The sequence below is a fragment of the Eptatretus burgeri genome, chromosome 4 (genome assembly GCF_056783735.1).
Source record: "Eptatretus burgeri isolate ZD-2024b chromosome 4, Ebu_testis_v1, whole genome shotgun sequence".
Taxonomy (NCBI): domain Eukaryota; kingdom Metazoa; phylum Chordata; class Myxini; order Myxiniformes; family Myxinidae; genus Eptatretus; species Eptatretus burgeri.
The window spans coordinates 72,581,729-72,596,828 of NC_140964.1; the positions used below are offsets into that span (position 1 = coordinate 72,581,729).

Sequence of the window (15,100 nt, forward strand, 5' to 3'; positions counted from 1 at the left end):
TTAAGCTTGAAGATAATAGAATTAAGAAAGAAGATGGAAGAAAAGAGAATACGCAAAATAAGGTATTGGCGGGAGAATCGAGGAGACGGGATTTTTTTTTTTTTTTTTTTTTTTTTTTTTTTGTATACCTTGGTCGAGGCTCGTATGAGAGCTAACACACAACTCACAGCAAGGAGGCATGAGACAAGAGGGGTGGGAGTGGAAGGGACAAAACATTGGGGAACAGACACAGGTGAACTGTGGAAGGGAGAGGGATGGGGATGGGACGGGGAACATGGCGAGGAGAAGATGGACATTACAGGGACTTTCAGGAAGGAAAGCAGGAGAATTGAAGGAAGTGGGCTTGGGTGGATTATCGGGGGTAGAAAAGATCGAGGATTTGGATGGGGGAAGATAAGAGGTGGTGGTGAACAGCTGTTTTGAAAGCCTGGAGGGAAGAATGGGAAAGAATAGAGTGAGGAAGTTTATTCCAAAGGCGGGAAAAAGAGGAATGAAAGAGTGAAGATGAGCAGTGATTCGTGATTTTGGTAGTTTTACCAGAAGGGGGTTGTTGGCGGACCTTGAGCGCCCTGTGCAAATGTGGTTGGGACAAATCGCAGAGAGAGCAGGGGGGCAAGGCTGGAGAGGAGTCGGTAGAAGACAGAAAGACCACCGACCAACCTGCGGTGATTGAGTGAGAGGCCCAAAGACTCAGCTTCATTGCGGGAGATGCCAATGATCTTAAAAGCCCTGGTTTCGACAGCGTGAAGTCGAGAAAGGTGGGAGGCAGGAGCACCAGCCCAGAGGGGAGAGCAGTACTCCATCAGGCTACGGACAAAAGCTTTGTAAGTAGTCAGGAGCTCAAGAGGGCCGAGGAAGGACTTTGCACGACGGAGGATTCCCAGTCGGCGACTGGCTTTTGAGGCGAGGTTGGAAATGTGACTTTCCCAGGAAAGGTCATGGCAGATAGTGAGACCCAGAAGCTTGAAAGAAAAGACTTCTTCCAGAGGATTGTTGAGAAAGTGGATGGGGGGATTTTGTAAACGGTCCTTTCGAAGAGACATAGTGAGAGTGTGAGATTTGTGTGGATTGAAAGACATGTTCCACGTGTTGGACCAGTTTGTGATTTTATCCAGATCTGCAGTGAGCGAAGAAGCTGCTGCTTGCCGGTCTGAGGGATGACAGATGGTACGGCAGAGGGTGGAGTCATCGGCAAAGAGAAATAGAGGATTTTCCAGAGAGTCCGAGAGATCATTGATGAAAACCAGAAAAAGAACAGGGCCCAGAACGCTACCTTGAGGAACTCCAGCCTGCACAGGAAGAGGGGATGAAAGAACTCCATTTAGGGCCACACGTTGACTGCGACAGGAGAGGAAGTCTGCGAGCCATGAGTGGAGATGGCCTTGAATACCATGGGAAGAGAGTTTGGTGAGTAGGGCAGGGTGCCAGACTGTGTCAAAAGCACGTGATATGTCCAGGGATACGGCTCGGATTTCCTGTCTGGCATTGAGGACCTCCATCCATTGATGGGAGAGCAGTAGCAGCATATCTAGGGTAGAGTGACCTGGTCTGAAACCAAATTGATGATTGGAAATCAAGCCATTGGAGAAGAGGAAGGATTTCATGTCTGAAGCGATGATGGATTCCATAACCTTGCTGATGATTGGGAGAAGGCTGATTGGTCTGTAGTTACAGGGATCTGTTTTTGCACCTTTTTTATGCAGGGCAGTGATGTTAGCAGATTTCCAAGCAGATGGCAGATGACCTTGGGAAAATGAGAGGGTGAATAGAACAGAGAGAGGGTGAGCAAGAGCAGAAGAGCAGGCTTTGAGGACACGGGGGCTGATGCCGTCTGGACCGGTTGCAGAATCTGACTCGAGGTTTGAAAGCAAGCTCTCCACCTTGTCAGGAGAAAAGGATACAGAGTCCAGGGACAGTTGGGTGCGACTGGGTAAAGTGGGTAGAGATAGTGATGGGTTTGGGACACAAGATTTAGCTGCAAACATGGAATGAAACATGGAATGGATGGAAAATAAGGACTAAAACGACATTTGTTTGTTTATTTTTTCCCAAATTCATGATGAGATGTGATTTTCCAAAAATCCTGCAGTCGGCGCTTTATCACTCTTTTGTTATGTGAAAGTGCAAGACGAAATTTGACTTTTCGTTACTACACTTGAATCAAATTCAGTTTGTAAGCTTAAACATTCACGTGGATACAAGATTTTACTTTGACACACAAGAAAAGAGGTAATAATAATAATAATGATGATGATGATGATGATGTTTCGGCTGTTCATTCTCCCATCCTTTGTGCTAATTTATTTATTATATACTCTATTCGGTGGAATTTTGCCATACATACACTAAGTAGTCCCAAAGCTGCGGTCTAACCCCTCTCCCCAGTATGGTTCCATACATGCTTATTTTTCTATGTTGCCTTGTACTCTTATTTTCTCTCCCCAAAATTTTCAACTCCAATTCTGTCTCTTATCATCCTCCTTTCTCTTTGTCTGCTCAATTTCAATTTTCCTATTTTAACCCCCCCCCCCCTACACACACACTTCCTCCCTCCCCAGGCAGAATTTTGTGGTTGTTGTGCTAATATAAATATTTATGTTTGAAAGGTGCTGTGAGATATATGGTAATTGTATTCACACAGCCATATGCAAGATTAACTGTTCAAAAAAGGTGTGTGTGTGTGTGTGTGTGTGTGTGTGTGTGTGTGTGTGTGTGTGTGTGTGTGTGTGTGTGTGTGTGTGTGTGTGTGTGTGTGTGTGTGTGTGTGTGTGTGTGTGTGTGTGTGTGTGTGTGTGTGTGTGTTATTATTGATTTTTGAAAGTTTTCCAAGTCTCTCAGTAAAACCAGAGTCAGGAGGACATTTTTACTCCTTACCAAGATTGTTGGGAGAAAAAAGTAACTTTGAGCTGTTTCTTGTACGCATGGCTAAGCAGCCTTGGCTCCGTAATATCCAGAACCACAGAGCCTCATCTGCCTGTGAATAAAGGGTAAGAATGAAGCAGCCTTTCGTCCTTTGATGTTCACTCCTGATCGTCGGACACTCACCACTGGTTCTGCCCCTCCCCGGTGCATTCCCTTTACAGTCATGTTCCGCCTCTACGATGCCGACGGAAATGGTCTTCTTGATCACAGCGTGAGTGATCGTGGCACGACCCTCCTTTTTAATGTTGTCCTCTCCCAATCACTGGGGTGTTTTATTTGTTGACCTGTCTAAATGTCATCGTACCAGCCAGTCCTCATTTTTATCATCAGGGTAACATGAGTTGTCAGTGTTGTGGTTTCATTTGTAACCAGCACCGAGTTTCCCCCCCCCCCCCGAGTTATGCTCTCCTTCCTGCTTCACTATCAAGTATAGGTGTTATGATCTTTGCACACAGGAACTGGACCAGATTATACTGCAGATGATGCACGTAGCGGAATATCTAGACTGGGACGTCACTGAACTCAAACCTGTGAGTGTTAAATCCCGTGTTGACCCGGAAGAATGCCTTTTCCCTATGAATCAGTCACTTCAAACAGAGACCGGTGTGATAGCCCCCATTTCCTCCCAGCCCCCTTGAGGTTGTGCTGCTGCTGATTGATCAATATGATTTGCACAGTCTCGTACATGGATTGACAGTGATCAGGATGAAAATGGGCAGGGAAAAGCTTTATATTGCATTAACTCATTTACTAGCTTTCATAGTGTTGTGAGTTATCCTATTCTCAACTCTCATTATCTACCTCGGTGGTTGCATATTTTATTGTGCTATATTTTATAACAGGAGCAATAAAAAATAACATTATTATTATTATTATTATGACGAGCAGGGTACCCGTCATTGATGGGTTTGAAGACAAACAAATGACCAACGTCTCACCTCAAACGAGTTTGTATTGGTAGAAACGGGAATTCAGTGTCAATATTTGGTGTGCAGATATCGCAGTGGGTGAAGCTGGTAACCTCGCCAACCTCGTTCCATTCTACCAGCGAAGATTTCCAATCCATGCTTGTTGTTTGTCCGAAGTACTGCTTGGGAGCGAGGGTGATATTGTTACAAATCTGGCAGCCATGAGCACTCAACATTCAGGTCCCCGTAGCTCAGTTATTTCGTTAAGTAAATGTGGATAGATAGCTCCCTTTCCCCTATGTCTAATGGGAATTAAGTGCACGTGCACTGTGAAGTTATTTTATAGAACGGATTTTTACCCCAACAACAACCCCAACAACAACCCCAACAACAACCCCAACAACAACCCCAACAACAACGGCATCCTCCCTGGCTTCCTTCCACCATCGGCCTTTCTGACACGCATACGTGCCGAGCGCCTGTGGGTGGAGTTCCATTGGCAACCGACGCATTGGCTCCGCTCCAGGGTCGAGCAAGATGTGTTGCCTTCAGCCAATGGGCAAAGCGCGAGCGACGTATGCTGCGTTCCAGCCAATGCGGAGGCACGTTGCCCGAAGAAGGAGGAATGCCTCTCAGGGGGAACGGGCCGTGAGGATGCTCGCCACGCTCCCCGGACGAATCACGAACGGCAAGCAGATCGCCTGAGATGAACCGGAGGCGAGTTGCGTCGCGGCGGGTTTCCCCCCACCCCGTGCGCGGGGAGGGGGGGTTTAAGAGAAGCACCCGTGTGCGAAGAGGTCCTTTTTTCCCCTTGAGCCTGTCCTACCGAAGATCACCTGCCTGCAAGTCTGTCCCGCCGAGAATCGCTTGCCTGTCTTATCTGCTGGCGCTTGCTGTCTCGTCGCTTGCTGGAGGAGTGTGCTGGAGCCTGACGCGGCCCTCCATACCCGGTGCTTGCAGAGGCATCGAGTTGCGGGTTTGAGTCCCGCCGAGCCGGATCGTCAAGGGCCGCACGAGGCGGGAAGGTCCAAGCTAGCTCTGGTCTCCAGCTCTACTTTCCTCGAGCTGGAAGCCTTCAATAAAGACCCGATGGGGTCCATTTCTTTTAGTGTGTGTCTGTGTGTGGGCCCGTCTCTTAAGTAGAACTGTTAAATGTTTGTGTATAAATTTCCACTTCTTTTATATTCGGATAACTCTGCCCTTACGTTTACGTCCCCCAATTATTGCAAATAAATTCCCTATTGTTGAATGTCTCAGCTCGTTCCCTGTCATTTATTTTATTGGCTCAGCATGGTGCGTGTTGAGAAATAGCGAGACAGTAAGTTGTTCATTTGGACCGACAGGCCTCGGTAACATCCGCTCGGGTTACACACGGTTCGGACACGGTAATGGCTCGTCGCGCTCGAGGTCTGTCGAGGGTGTAAATTCCCTGGTAGCTTTGCCGCGTCGGTACTTAGGTATATTGAAGTTTGGCAATTAACCCTACCTCACGAGGTCGAATTATTGGCAATGCATGGTCCTGTAAGGGACCCGTGTCTTTCGGATTTATCCGAGGGTCACGACCTAAATTCTGGGTGTTCAGTGGAGACGACTCTACTGCTCCACCTAGTGGTCGTTTATCGCCACCGATACCCGGCACCACAACAATATTACAAAAGCTCAACTGGGAAACACATTGTGGCAAGTTTTGGGCATACCACCTGATGGAAGATCACCAAAGTTCTTTCCATGCCAACAGACCACCTACAGGCACCGTTATCCCTCTCCACATCACTTCTTCAATCCCCAACCTGCCCCAACCTATCACTTGTCATTGCAACTTGAGATGCGACATGAATGGTGCATGAAAAAGGTTGTCAAAAACGATTTTCAGGGGAATTTTTTTCAATTCTCTGAGGGTTCTAAAGTGGCTTAAGGATCTTGAAAGGTCAAAAACGGTCTAAAGGTCTGATGGATTGAAGGGAACTAAGCTACATAAAGGGTATAAGGTGTCTAAAGTGTTTTAAAGGTCATAAAGGAGTCTAAAGTGTTTAAGGGGTCTTTAAAGGGTATAAATGGGTCTCAAGGGGTTGAAGGGCAAAAGAGAAAAAGGGGCCTTTGACTTCCGGTTCTGGTTCTTGAGCGACGGTTGCGGTTCCTCTTCAGGGTCTCTGCCGACTTTCTCAAATATAAGTTTTCTGGTCGTTTTTGTTGTGTTTTTGCTGTTATTTTATTATCTCTGTGTTTCTATCTTGGTTTTGTGTTGAAACTTGTGCTAATTGGTGAGTATTCGTCGGTCTTTTCATATCGGGTTACCTTGAGGCTTCCTTTCTTCCCGTCTGTGTGCACGATCATGTTTGTTGTATTTTCTCCTTATCACCTTCAGTTTTTATTTTCTCCACTATCCCTTTACCACTCCTTCAAGTTCCTTCCAACTGTACTCTCTGTTTCATTTCTTAAAATATTAGGGGAAAAAAAACTTTTCCCTTCTCACCTTTAATTACCGGAACCACGTGACTTCCTGTACGGACTCTTCCTCTTCCTTGCCTTTCCACATTCCCAATCCCACTTTGATCATTTATATATTCACCACTCACCTTCATGACTTTTTGCTTCGTGCTCTTCTTCTTCAAAAACATGAGTTCAATTCGACCTTTCTTTCATCCCATGTCAAAAAAATTCCACCTGTTACAATGCTTCCTTCCTCCATTCTCTCAATTATTCTGTACTTCATCCCTCCTCCACTGTATTTAAATGTATCTCTGACCTGCACATTTGTAAAATCCCATTTTAAAGTGCATGTTCATCTTCCAAGCTTTGTTTTTTTTCCAACTTCAGTGCAAATTCATCCCACCTCCTTAAATCTACCTCCTCCTAACTCCTCCCCTGTTATACCCCCTCCTTGTTACTCCCATCTTGCCCCCAATCCTACCTCCTCTCTTAGTATCTCTCCACTGCTCTCTGCTTTACGAACAGCTCCCCCTCTGGTATCCCAAATTGTATGGTGTTCAAACATCTGTGGGCTCCATTCCAACCGAACAAATATCCCACTCTCTCACTCAGTACACTCCACAATATCTCAAACATGCTCTCTCTTTCCTCTCATCACACCTCCCCCTCTTCCCACCTCCTCAAATCTTGTTCTTCCCCCAACCCGCTCCCACCCTTACCATACCACGATCCAGTCTCATCCTTCCCTTGTCTCTCCTCTCCCATGGCCGTGCCTGCTCTCATTGTCTCCCCTCCCTCTCAAAGCTTCCCTCTCACCCCTCCCTCTTAAATCAGCCACCACCCCTCTCTCTTCAAAGCAAACTTCTCTCTCTTCCCTCGACAAGCTTCCCCTTCACCGTTCTCACAAGCTCCCCTCACACCTTTCTCCCTCATTTCTCCCCCCTTGCCCCTCCCCTTAAAATCCCCCCCTCACACCCCCTTCTCAATGCTGCCCCACCTCGCATCCACAAAGCTGCTTCCTTCACCTTCCATCTCTCTTCCAACTCATTCCTCCACCTCCTCCAATCCCCTACTTCCTTTTGCCCCCCTCTTATTACTCCCCTCTGTGACTCATCCCTTCACCACTGAGCCCTTTGTCCTCCTCCCGATCCAACCCTCTCCCATAGCTCTTCTGCAATCTCCAACACACTGTCAACAACTCTCCCTATCTCCATCTCTCATCCCTCTTCGTTAGCAGTGTGAACCTCAAACATCCGAGGCCTTCGCTCTAACCTGACTGATCTCTCCATACAAGTTGCCACTGACAAACCAGATATCGTCTGCTTAACAGAAACTTTCCTCCTTCAAGACATCTCGGACTCCCTAGTATCTCTCCCTGGTTACTCCCTCCTCTGGTATGATAGACCTGAGCCTCGTCCTGGTGGCGGAGTTTCTTTCTTTATCAAAAACTCTATTCCTCACTCTCCACGCAATGCCCTCAGTCCTTCACACCCTCAGGAATACCTCTGGCTCCGGCTTCCCCTCCACTCCCACCTCTTGTAGATATGTGTGTTGTTCCGTCTACCAAACAGTGATGCTCCATTTACAGTTCGCTTGTCAAAATAATGGACCAACTTCTATCAACTCATCCAAACTCTCTCTTCCTCATATGTGGTGACTTCAATTGCCATCATTTCAGTTGGCTGGGTGTGGGTACCTCTCTCTCCTGCCATCGCACTTCTGAAAAGAATTTCTGCAACTCATTGGGACTGACACAATCTGTCAACTTCTTGACCCGGATCTCAGCCGACGGTCTCTTCTGGATTTAATTTTGAGCAATTTCTCAGAAAATGGCTGCTGTTCTTCTTCTGCACTAATGGGTTCATCTGACCATATGCTTGTTAAAGTGGCCATCTCTCTGGCCGTTATTAGAGAACCACCTCAGCACCGACGAGTCTGGCATTCCTCTGGCCGACTGGCAGGGAGTTCAAGCAACCATCGATCTTCTAGACTGGTCTCCCATTTCTACTCTCTCTGACATCAACTCATCCTGGGAATTCTTTCAAATAAATTTGCTCTCTCTCATGCACAAATTTATCCCATCACACCTTCAGTTGTCCCACCCTTCCTCCTGCCCATGGTTCACTGAAGCTTGCCGCAAGGCTGTTGCCCTGAAACAACTTGCCTTCGCCTCATGGAAGGCAAATCCAACTGAAGGCAATCTCAGTTCCTTCCACAAAGCTTGTTAGAAATGTGTATCTACCCTCAGGAGAGCCAGAAAACAACATCTTTCCAAACTCAAGTCCGAACTCTCAAACCTGTCTTCCTCCTCCAAATCCTGGTGGCGTCTGGTTAAGTCTGTTTCTGGTGTATGTTCTCCCTCCATCCCTTCCCTTTCCTCAAATGGCTGCACAGCTGACACCACGAGAAAATGGTGAATGCCAAATCTCTGCGTTTGCTTCCAAATCTTGTGTCCCAAACCCATCACTTTCTGTGCTCACCTTATCCAGTCACACCCAGCTGTTCCTGGACTCCGTGTCCTTTTCTTCTGACGAGGTGGGGAGCTTGCTGTCAAACCTCGACTCCGATTCTGCAAGTGGTCCAAACGGCATCAGCCCATGTGTCTGAAGAACCTGCTCTGCTGCTCTTGCTCAGCCCCTCTCTGCTCTATTCACCCTTTCATTTGCTCAAGGTCATCTGCCATCTTCTTGGAAATCAGCAAACATTACCACTCTGCATAAAGAAGGTGAAAAACTGATCCCTGCAACTACAGACCAATTAGCCTGCTCCCAATCATCACCAAGGTCATTGAATCCATCAGCGCTTCAGACATCAAATCTTTCCTCTTTTCCAATGGCTTGACCTCCGACCATCAATTTAGATTCAGACCAGGTCGCTCTACCCAATACATGCTACTTCTGCTTTCCCAACATTGGATGGAGGTCCTCAACATCAGATATGAGGTCAGAGCAATCTCCCTCGACATATCGTGATCTTTCAATGCGGTCTGGCATCCCACACTGCTCACCAAACTCTTCTTTTGGTTTCCAAGGCAATCTCCACTCACGGCTAACAGACTTCCTCTCCGTTCACAATGAACGTGTGGCTCTTAATGCCTCTCTCTCTCTCATCTCCTCTTCCTGTCCAGGTTGGAGTTCCTCAAGGCAGTGCTCTCGCCTCTGCGCTTTTTCTGGTTTTCATCAATGATCTCTCCGACTCTGAAAAATCCTCTCAATGTCTTTGCTGATGACCCCACCCTCTGCCGTATCATCTTTCATCCCTCTGATCTGCAGGCAGCAGCCTCTTCAATGTCTGTAGACCTGGATAATATCACAAGCTGGTCAAACACTTAGAACATGTCGTTAAATCATGACAAATCTCACACTGTCACTATGTCTTCCCAAAAGGACAATCTGGACCCCCCCACCCTCCACATCCACTTTCTCAACAATATCCTTGAAGAAGTCCTTTCATTCAAGCTTCTGGGCTTCACTATCTGTCACAATCTTTCCTGGGAAAGCCACATCTCCAAGCTGGCCTCCAAAGGCAGTCGCGGACTCGGCATCCTCCATCATGAAAAGTCCTTCCTTTACACCTGAGCTTCAAACCACTTTCAAAACTTTCATCCACAGTCTGATGGAGTACTGATCTCACCTCTGGGGTGGTGTTCCTGCTTCACACCTGTGGAAATTAAGGCATTTAGGATCATTGGTATCTCCCACGATGAGGCTGAGTCTTTGGGTCTCTCACTTTCTCACCACATGCAGGTCGGTAGTCTTTCTGTCTTCTTCCGTCTCCTCTCCGGCCTTGCCCCCCACCCCCTGCTCTGTTTGTGCTCTGTCCCCCCCCCCGTATTTCCACAGGGCATTCAACATCTGCCAAAAAACCCTTTCTGGTGAATCTGCCAAAATCAGCTCACCTTTTCTTTAATTCCTCTTTTTTCCCACCTCTGGAAAAAAAAAACTCCCTCACTCTCTTCAATCCCACTCCTCCCTCCAGGTCTTCAAAACAGCTGTTCCCCACTCAATCATATCTTCCCCATCCAAAATCTTGATCTTTTCTACCCCTGTTAATCCACCTCAAACCCACCTCCAAATGCCCTGTTTTCCTTCCTGAAAATCCCAGTAGTGTCCATCTTGTTTACCCCGTGTATCCCACCCCATCCCTCTCCCTTTCACAGATCTATTGCCTTTTCCCCCCCACTGTTTTGTGCTTCCCTCTCCTACTCCTCTTGTCTGCTACTTTGTTATACGTGTTCTATGTGTTGGCTCTTACACAAGCCTTGACATTGTATACAAAAAAATGGTCTTAAATTGTCCCAAGGGTCTTAAAAAGTCTATCGGTCTGAAAAGTGTCGAAAGGTTCGAAGAAGGTGTATATGTCGCAGAAGGGGTCCTAAGGTCAAAAGGGTTTCAATGGTCTAATCACTCTAATGGGCTCTAAAGGGTAAAGGCTTGTTGTGAGGCAGTTGTTTGAGGTTTACATGTTTACATGTTGGCATGTGGAGTCTTGGAGATGACGGCATGTGTGTTGTGCGGCAGGCATTGTATACTGTATACGGATCTACGCTAGTTTATGATGGTACAACTGCTTCACACATGCCGTAGCGACTCCAAATCTCATGTTTTCGCCCTTCTGGCTTGCATCATTGAATGCGTGGCTGATCTGGGTTGAATTCAATGTATTTGTTTAACCTGTACAACTTGCAATTTTCAAACTGCAGTCTGTGGGAACTTATAATGGCTTTAGTTTAAAACGCAACAATTGTCCTAATCACCTGAGATCATCACGGCTTAATTCAATGAAATATTTAAAATCTGTTTTGTTATAAATTGGACATCAGAACGCACTCTAAAACATATGTACCTTCTCTCTGAACAACTACTGTATATAGGTATATGGCTCTGTATATAGCTCCGAACAATTTTGCTTGTTTTGGAGTGTATATTTGGTGAAGTTAGTTAAGGTGGTAACCTTTATTTATACAAACTATTTTTTTCAACCTTGAGAGTTAAGTTCGGAGATAAGCAGTAAAATTACCTTTACAGTGATTTGTGGGTCGTGTTTGTACTATTTTCGGTTTTTGAATGATTCGCGCATTTGAGAGGTCATGTGACTACTTCGCAAATCTTACCGATCATGATAACATCTTAATTAACAGTTATTTTTCACATTTGATATCACACTTGACGATTGGAGGTCGCCATCTCAGCATTTATATAGGTATCCGGGTTAAAATCCAAAAAACATTGGGCTTTTGAGAAAGCATTGTATATATGGATCTACCCTTGCAGAGATGACAACAGGTGGCAGCTCGTGTGTTTATAAGTTATGAATTCTGAGAAAATGACTGTTTATAACCCCTATTTAGGTGCATCATGGTAAAAAATGCGATCCTGTAAAGTTTTATGGTAATTAACCTTGGGTGCTCAGAGGAGTAGGGTCACAAACAAACAAACATTTCACTTTTACATATAAATATTTATTATTATTATTACTACCATAATACAGCAAAGCTTGGCTTTAATACTGATAAATGAAGATTAATTTTAGTGTTGAACCTTTAAACTGTTTAATATTAAAAACTGATTCTCAACTTAGATCGATGCTTCATGGTTCATGGTTTTCTGCTCGTGAGCGTTAAAATGCCAGGTGGAAAGGATTTATTGTCTGTTAGTTACATGGAGACAGTTTGACTCATTACTTTAGAAAGTATGCTCAAAACTAAGTTAATGTTGAACAAACCACTTCCTCTTGTTTAGGTTCATCCATTGACGAGTCCCCAGAATGTGCATATACAGATCAAAGGCAAAGCAGCAGACAAAGATAACTTTGTTGTTCCTCCAGATTCTTGAGGAAATGATGGTTGAAATTGATTACGATGGAGATGGAACGGTATCGCTGGATGAGTGGATTCGTGGAGGGCTCACCACCATACCGCTTCTCGTTCTCCTTGGCCTGGAGACGGTTCGTATTGCACACAACCACACAACTCATTCAATTCCAAGTTAATGTCACTTTTTTCATCGTGCTGCTGGAAGATTTATTTTCTCTACATTGATGAAGCACTCAATTAGGAAAATAACTTTAGGAGATGTCGGTGTGTTTTTCCATTAATTACAAGGACACAATGAGACAATGGAGAATGCAACATAGTTAGTATGTGGGATTTAAACCTGCAATCACAGCCTCAGGAATTTTTACTCCAATGGTAATCCCAAAAAGGGAAACTTTTGTAACTTTTCATCAGAAACTGAAAAGTTTTATTTTTCTAACTTTTACTTTTAGAATTCCAAATTATGTTTTTCATCAGGAAAACCATGAGTTTATCAGGGGACAAAACACAGACTTTAACAAGTGTGGGAATAGTTCAACTGAGCACTATGACACTTTTCAAGAACTTTCTTTTTCCTCAAATTAATAAATCTAAATTTATGCTCAAGACAAATCCGTTTCTCTTCATAAGAAACCTCTCTAAATATTATGCCAGAAATGTCATCAGTTCCCCCAAAAGGAAAATAAATTGAAACAGTAAGTTTCTACCTTCATGGGGAGTTTTATATCTTTTAAAGACTTCTTTGGCTTGAACATCTGAGAATTTATCGAGTTAATGGCCTTAAATGCAATTTTTGTTTTTATGAATGAAGATGGAGGTGCTGATTAAACTGAGAATGAAATGAAATCTAGATCTTTGTTTTGGATGTAATGAGTGTCTTCTCTCCAGTAAATATTGTATTCTAGAACCTTATTTGCAGTGAATATTATACAATAGGATTATTGACCTCTGTGCACCCCTGATTGCTGCTGCAGAACATGAAGGACGATGGACAGCACGTTTGGAGACTGAAGCACTTCACGAAGCCGGCTTACTGCAATCTCTGTCTCAACATGCTCGTGGGCCTGGGGAAGCAGGGCCTTTGCTGCTCTTGTAAGCTCTTTAGGAAGCCTTCACTCACTTTGCTACAAGATCAAGACAAAAATCGCATGGTGTGTCTTGCAGAGTCCTGTGTGACATAAAATAGGGTATATTATGTTGTGACACCATGGAACTTGTTGCAACATTTTGTGAATTTTCAGGACTTTTAAAAAAAAAATCCTCATCATGGATTTGAAGGATTTTTTAAAATCCTTCAAACGTCTTACCCGATCCATTGCTCATAGAAATGTCCAAAATATTTTGTCAGTTATTTCTGAAATGTATGTCAAATTATTTTAAATGTTCACAAATGATGTTCAAACAAGTACTTGGGGTATGGGGAGCTGGGGGGCAGTGGGGAAGCACATGGAGACTTCTTGCATTGTTTCATATGACTGATCACGTGACACTTTTTTATTTGGGAAGTAAAATTAACTTGTATCAGAAGGGAGTTAAGGAAGTAAAATGCAATGGAACTCGACAGCAGTTTGATCCTGATCCAATTTGCTTCTTTATGTGTGCATCCATCAGTCTGCAAGTACACGGTGCATGAGAGGTGTGTAGCTAGGGTTCCTGCCTCCTGTATCAGCATGTACGTGAAGTCCAAGAAGAAAGCCAACGTGAGTGACACATTCTGCTCACTCAGCCCTCACTTTCATTCACACCTAATCTCCTTGTCCATGGACTACCTTTGCTGTGATCGAGACCAACAAATTGTCATTCCTAGCACTGACTTTCTTAGAGACTTGAGACCTCAACTACTTTTTGCAGAGCTGTCAGGTTAGAACACTTTTCACAGAAGAACAAGACTTTGGTAAATATTTGCACTCCTGACCTTACCCTTCAAATGGGCTGCTAATTTAATTCCCCTGTCTGAATATTCTTATAGACATTAAAGATAGATGTGTATTAAAATGGTAGATCTGTCACTCAAGACCATATTTATTGTGCCACGTCGATAAACGAAGCATAATGGTTTCCCTTATTTATGGCTGTTCAGATGTTTTGCCTCTCAAAATTATCTAACATTGTTTTTGACTTGTCTAATGCAGGTATCGAGGCTCATTAAAGGGAAGAATAATGCGGGATTAACAGATACAAAATTGGGCAAACAATAACACAGGAGGATGAGAACATATTGATGCATAACATGAACACGTGGATACCTGTCGTAACCGGTGAATGGTTGAAAATAGGTCTCAGCGGGTGTCGTATACTGCAGTTCAGAGGTTGAAATGGGAAAGACTATATGAGGTGTCGGTGAGAGCAGACTTGGAATCCTGAAGGGAAGAACTCGAGATGAGACTAGCGAAGACATTTCTTTGACATGTAAATGAACCTTTGTTAATATATTCGCATGGTCCATTATGTAAAACCCCTCTATGTTCCACAGCAAGTGATGCATCATTTTTGGGTGGAAGGAAACTGCCACACCAAGTGTGACAAGTGCCATAAAACTTTAAAAGGCTACCAAGGCCTCACAGGCCTGCATTGCGTGTGGTGCCAAGTTACAGTAAGTCCGACGTGTTGAAATGCCCGTTCCTTTGTTTCTGCACCTTTCGTATCCTCAGGAGTTTTTGTTGATTTCCTGATTTTTGTTTCTTCACCCAAACCATTCAGCTGCACAACAAATGCGCCTCTCACGTACCACCCGAGTGTGACTGCGGCCCTCTGAGGGACCACATCTTACCTCCCCCTTGCATCTGCCCCATTGTGCTGGTGAGCAGATGGGATATGCATGCTGTAACAGCTGGGGCATGAGGAACGAGCTTGGTGAACAGCCCCATGCTGACTAGAGGGACATTATCAATATCAGTCCTGCATTTCGCTTACCCCTAAGAAGCTAGGTCCGAGAGATAGTGCAGAAGCATGTAAAGGATACACGGCTTGAACAGGAAGGTGATTCCATCCTGATTGAAAAGACAAGTCCGAGAATCGGTGGCAC

At 44.8% G+C, this 15,100-nt stretch overlaps 1 protein-coding gene across 4 annotated transcripts in view; it reads left to right on the top strand.

Annotated features, from left to right (window-relative positions):
- LOC147028329 (diacylglycerol kinase beta-like) overlaps positions 1-15,100 on the top strand; it is a 315,192-nt gene that overhangs the window by 179,574 nt on the left and 120,518 nt on the right. For all 4 annotated transcript variants that reach the window (XM_085878634.1, XM_085878633.1, XM_085878631.1 and 1 more), the window contains 7 exons: positions 3,084-3,133; positions 3,378-3,452; positions 12,087-12,206; positions 13,050-13,167; positions 13,687-13,775; positions 14,549-14,668; positions 14,776-14,874. In XM_085878634.1, coding sequence (XP_085734760.1) covers positions 3,084-3,133; positions 3,378-3,452; positions 12,087-12,206; positions 13,050-13,167; positions 13,687-13,775; positions 14,549-14,668; positions 14,776-14,874 — 671 coding nt within the window. The remainder of the gene's footprint in view (positions 1-3,083; positions 3,134-3,377; positions 3,453-12,086; positions 12,207-13,049; positions 13,168-13,686; positions 13,776-14,548; positions 14,669-14,775; positions 14,875-15,100) is intronic.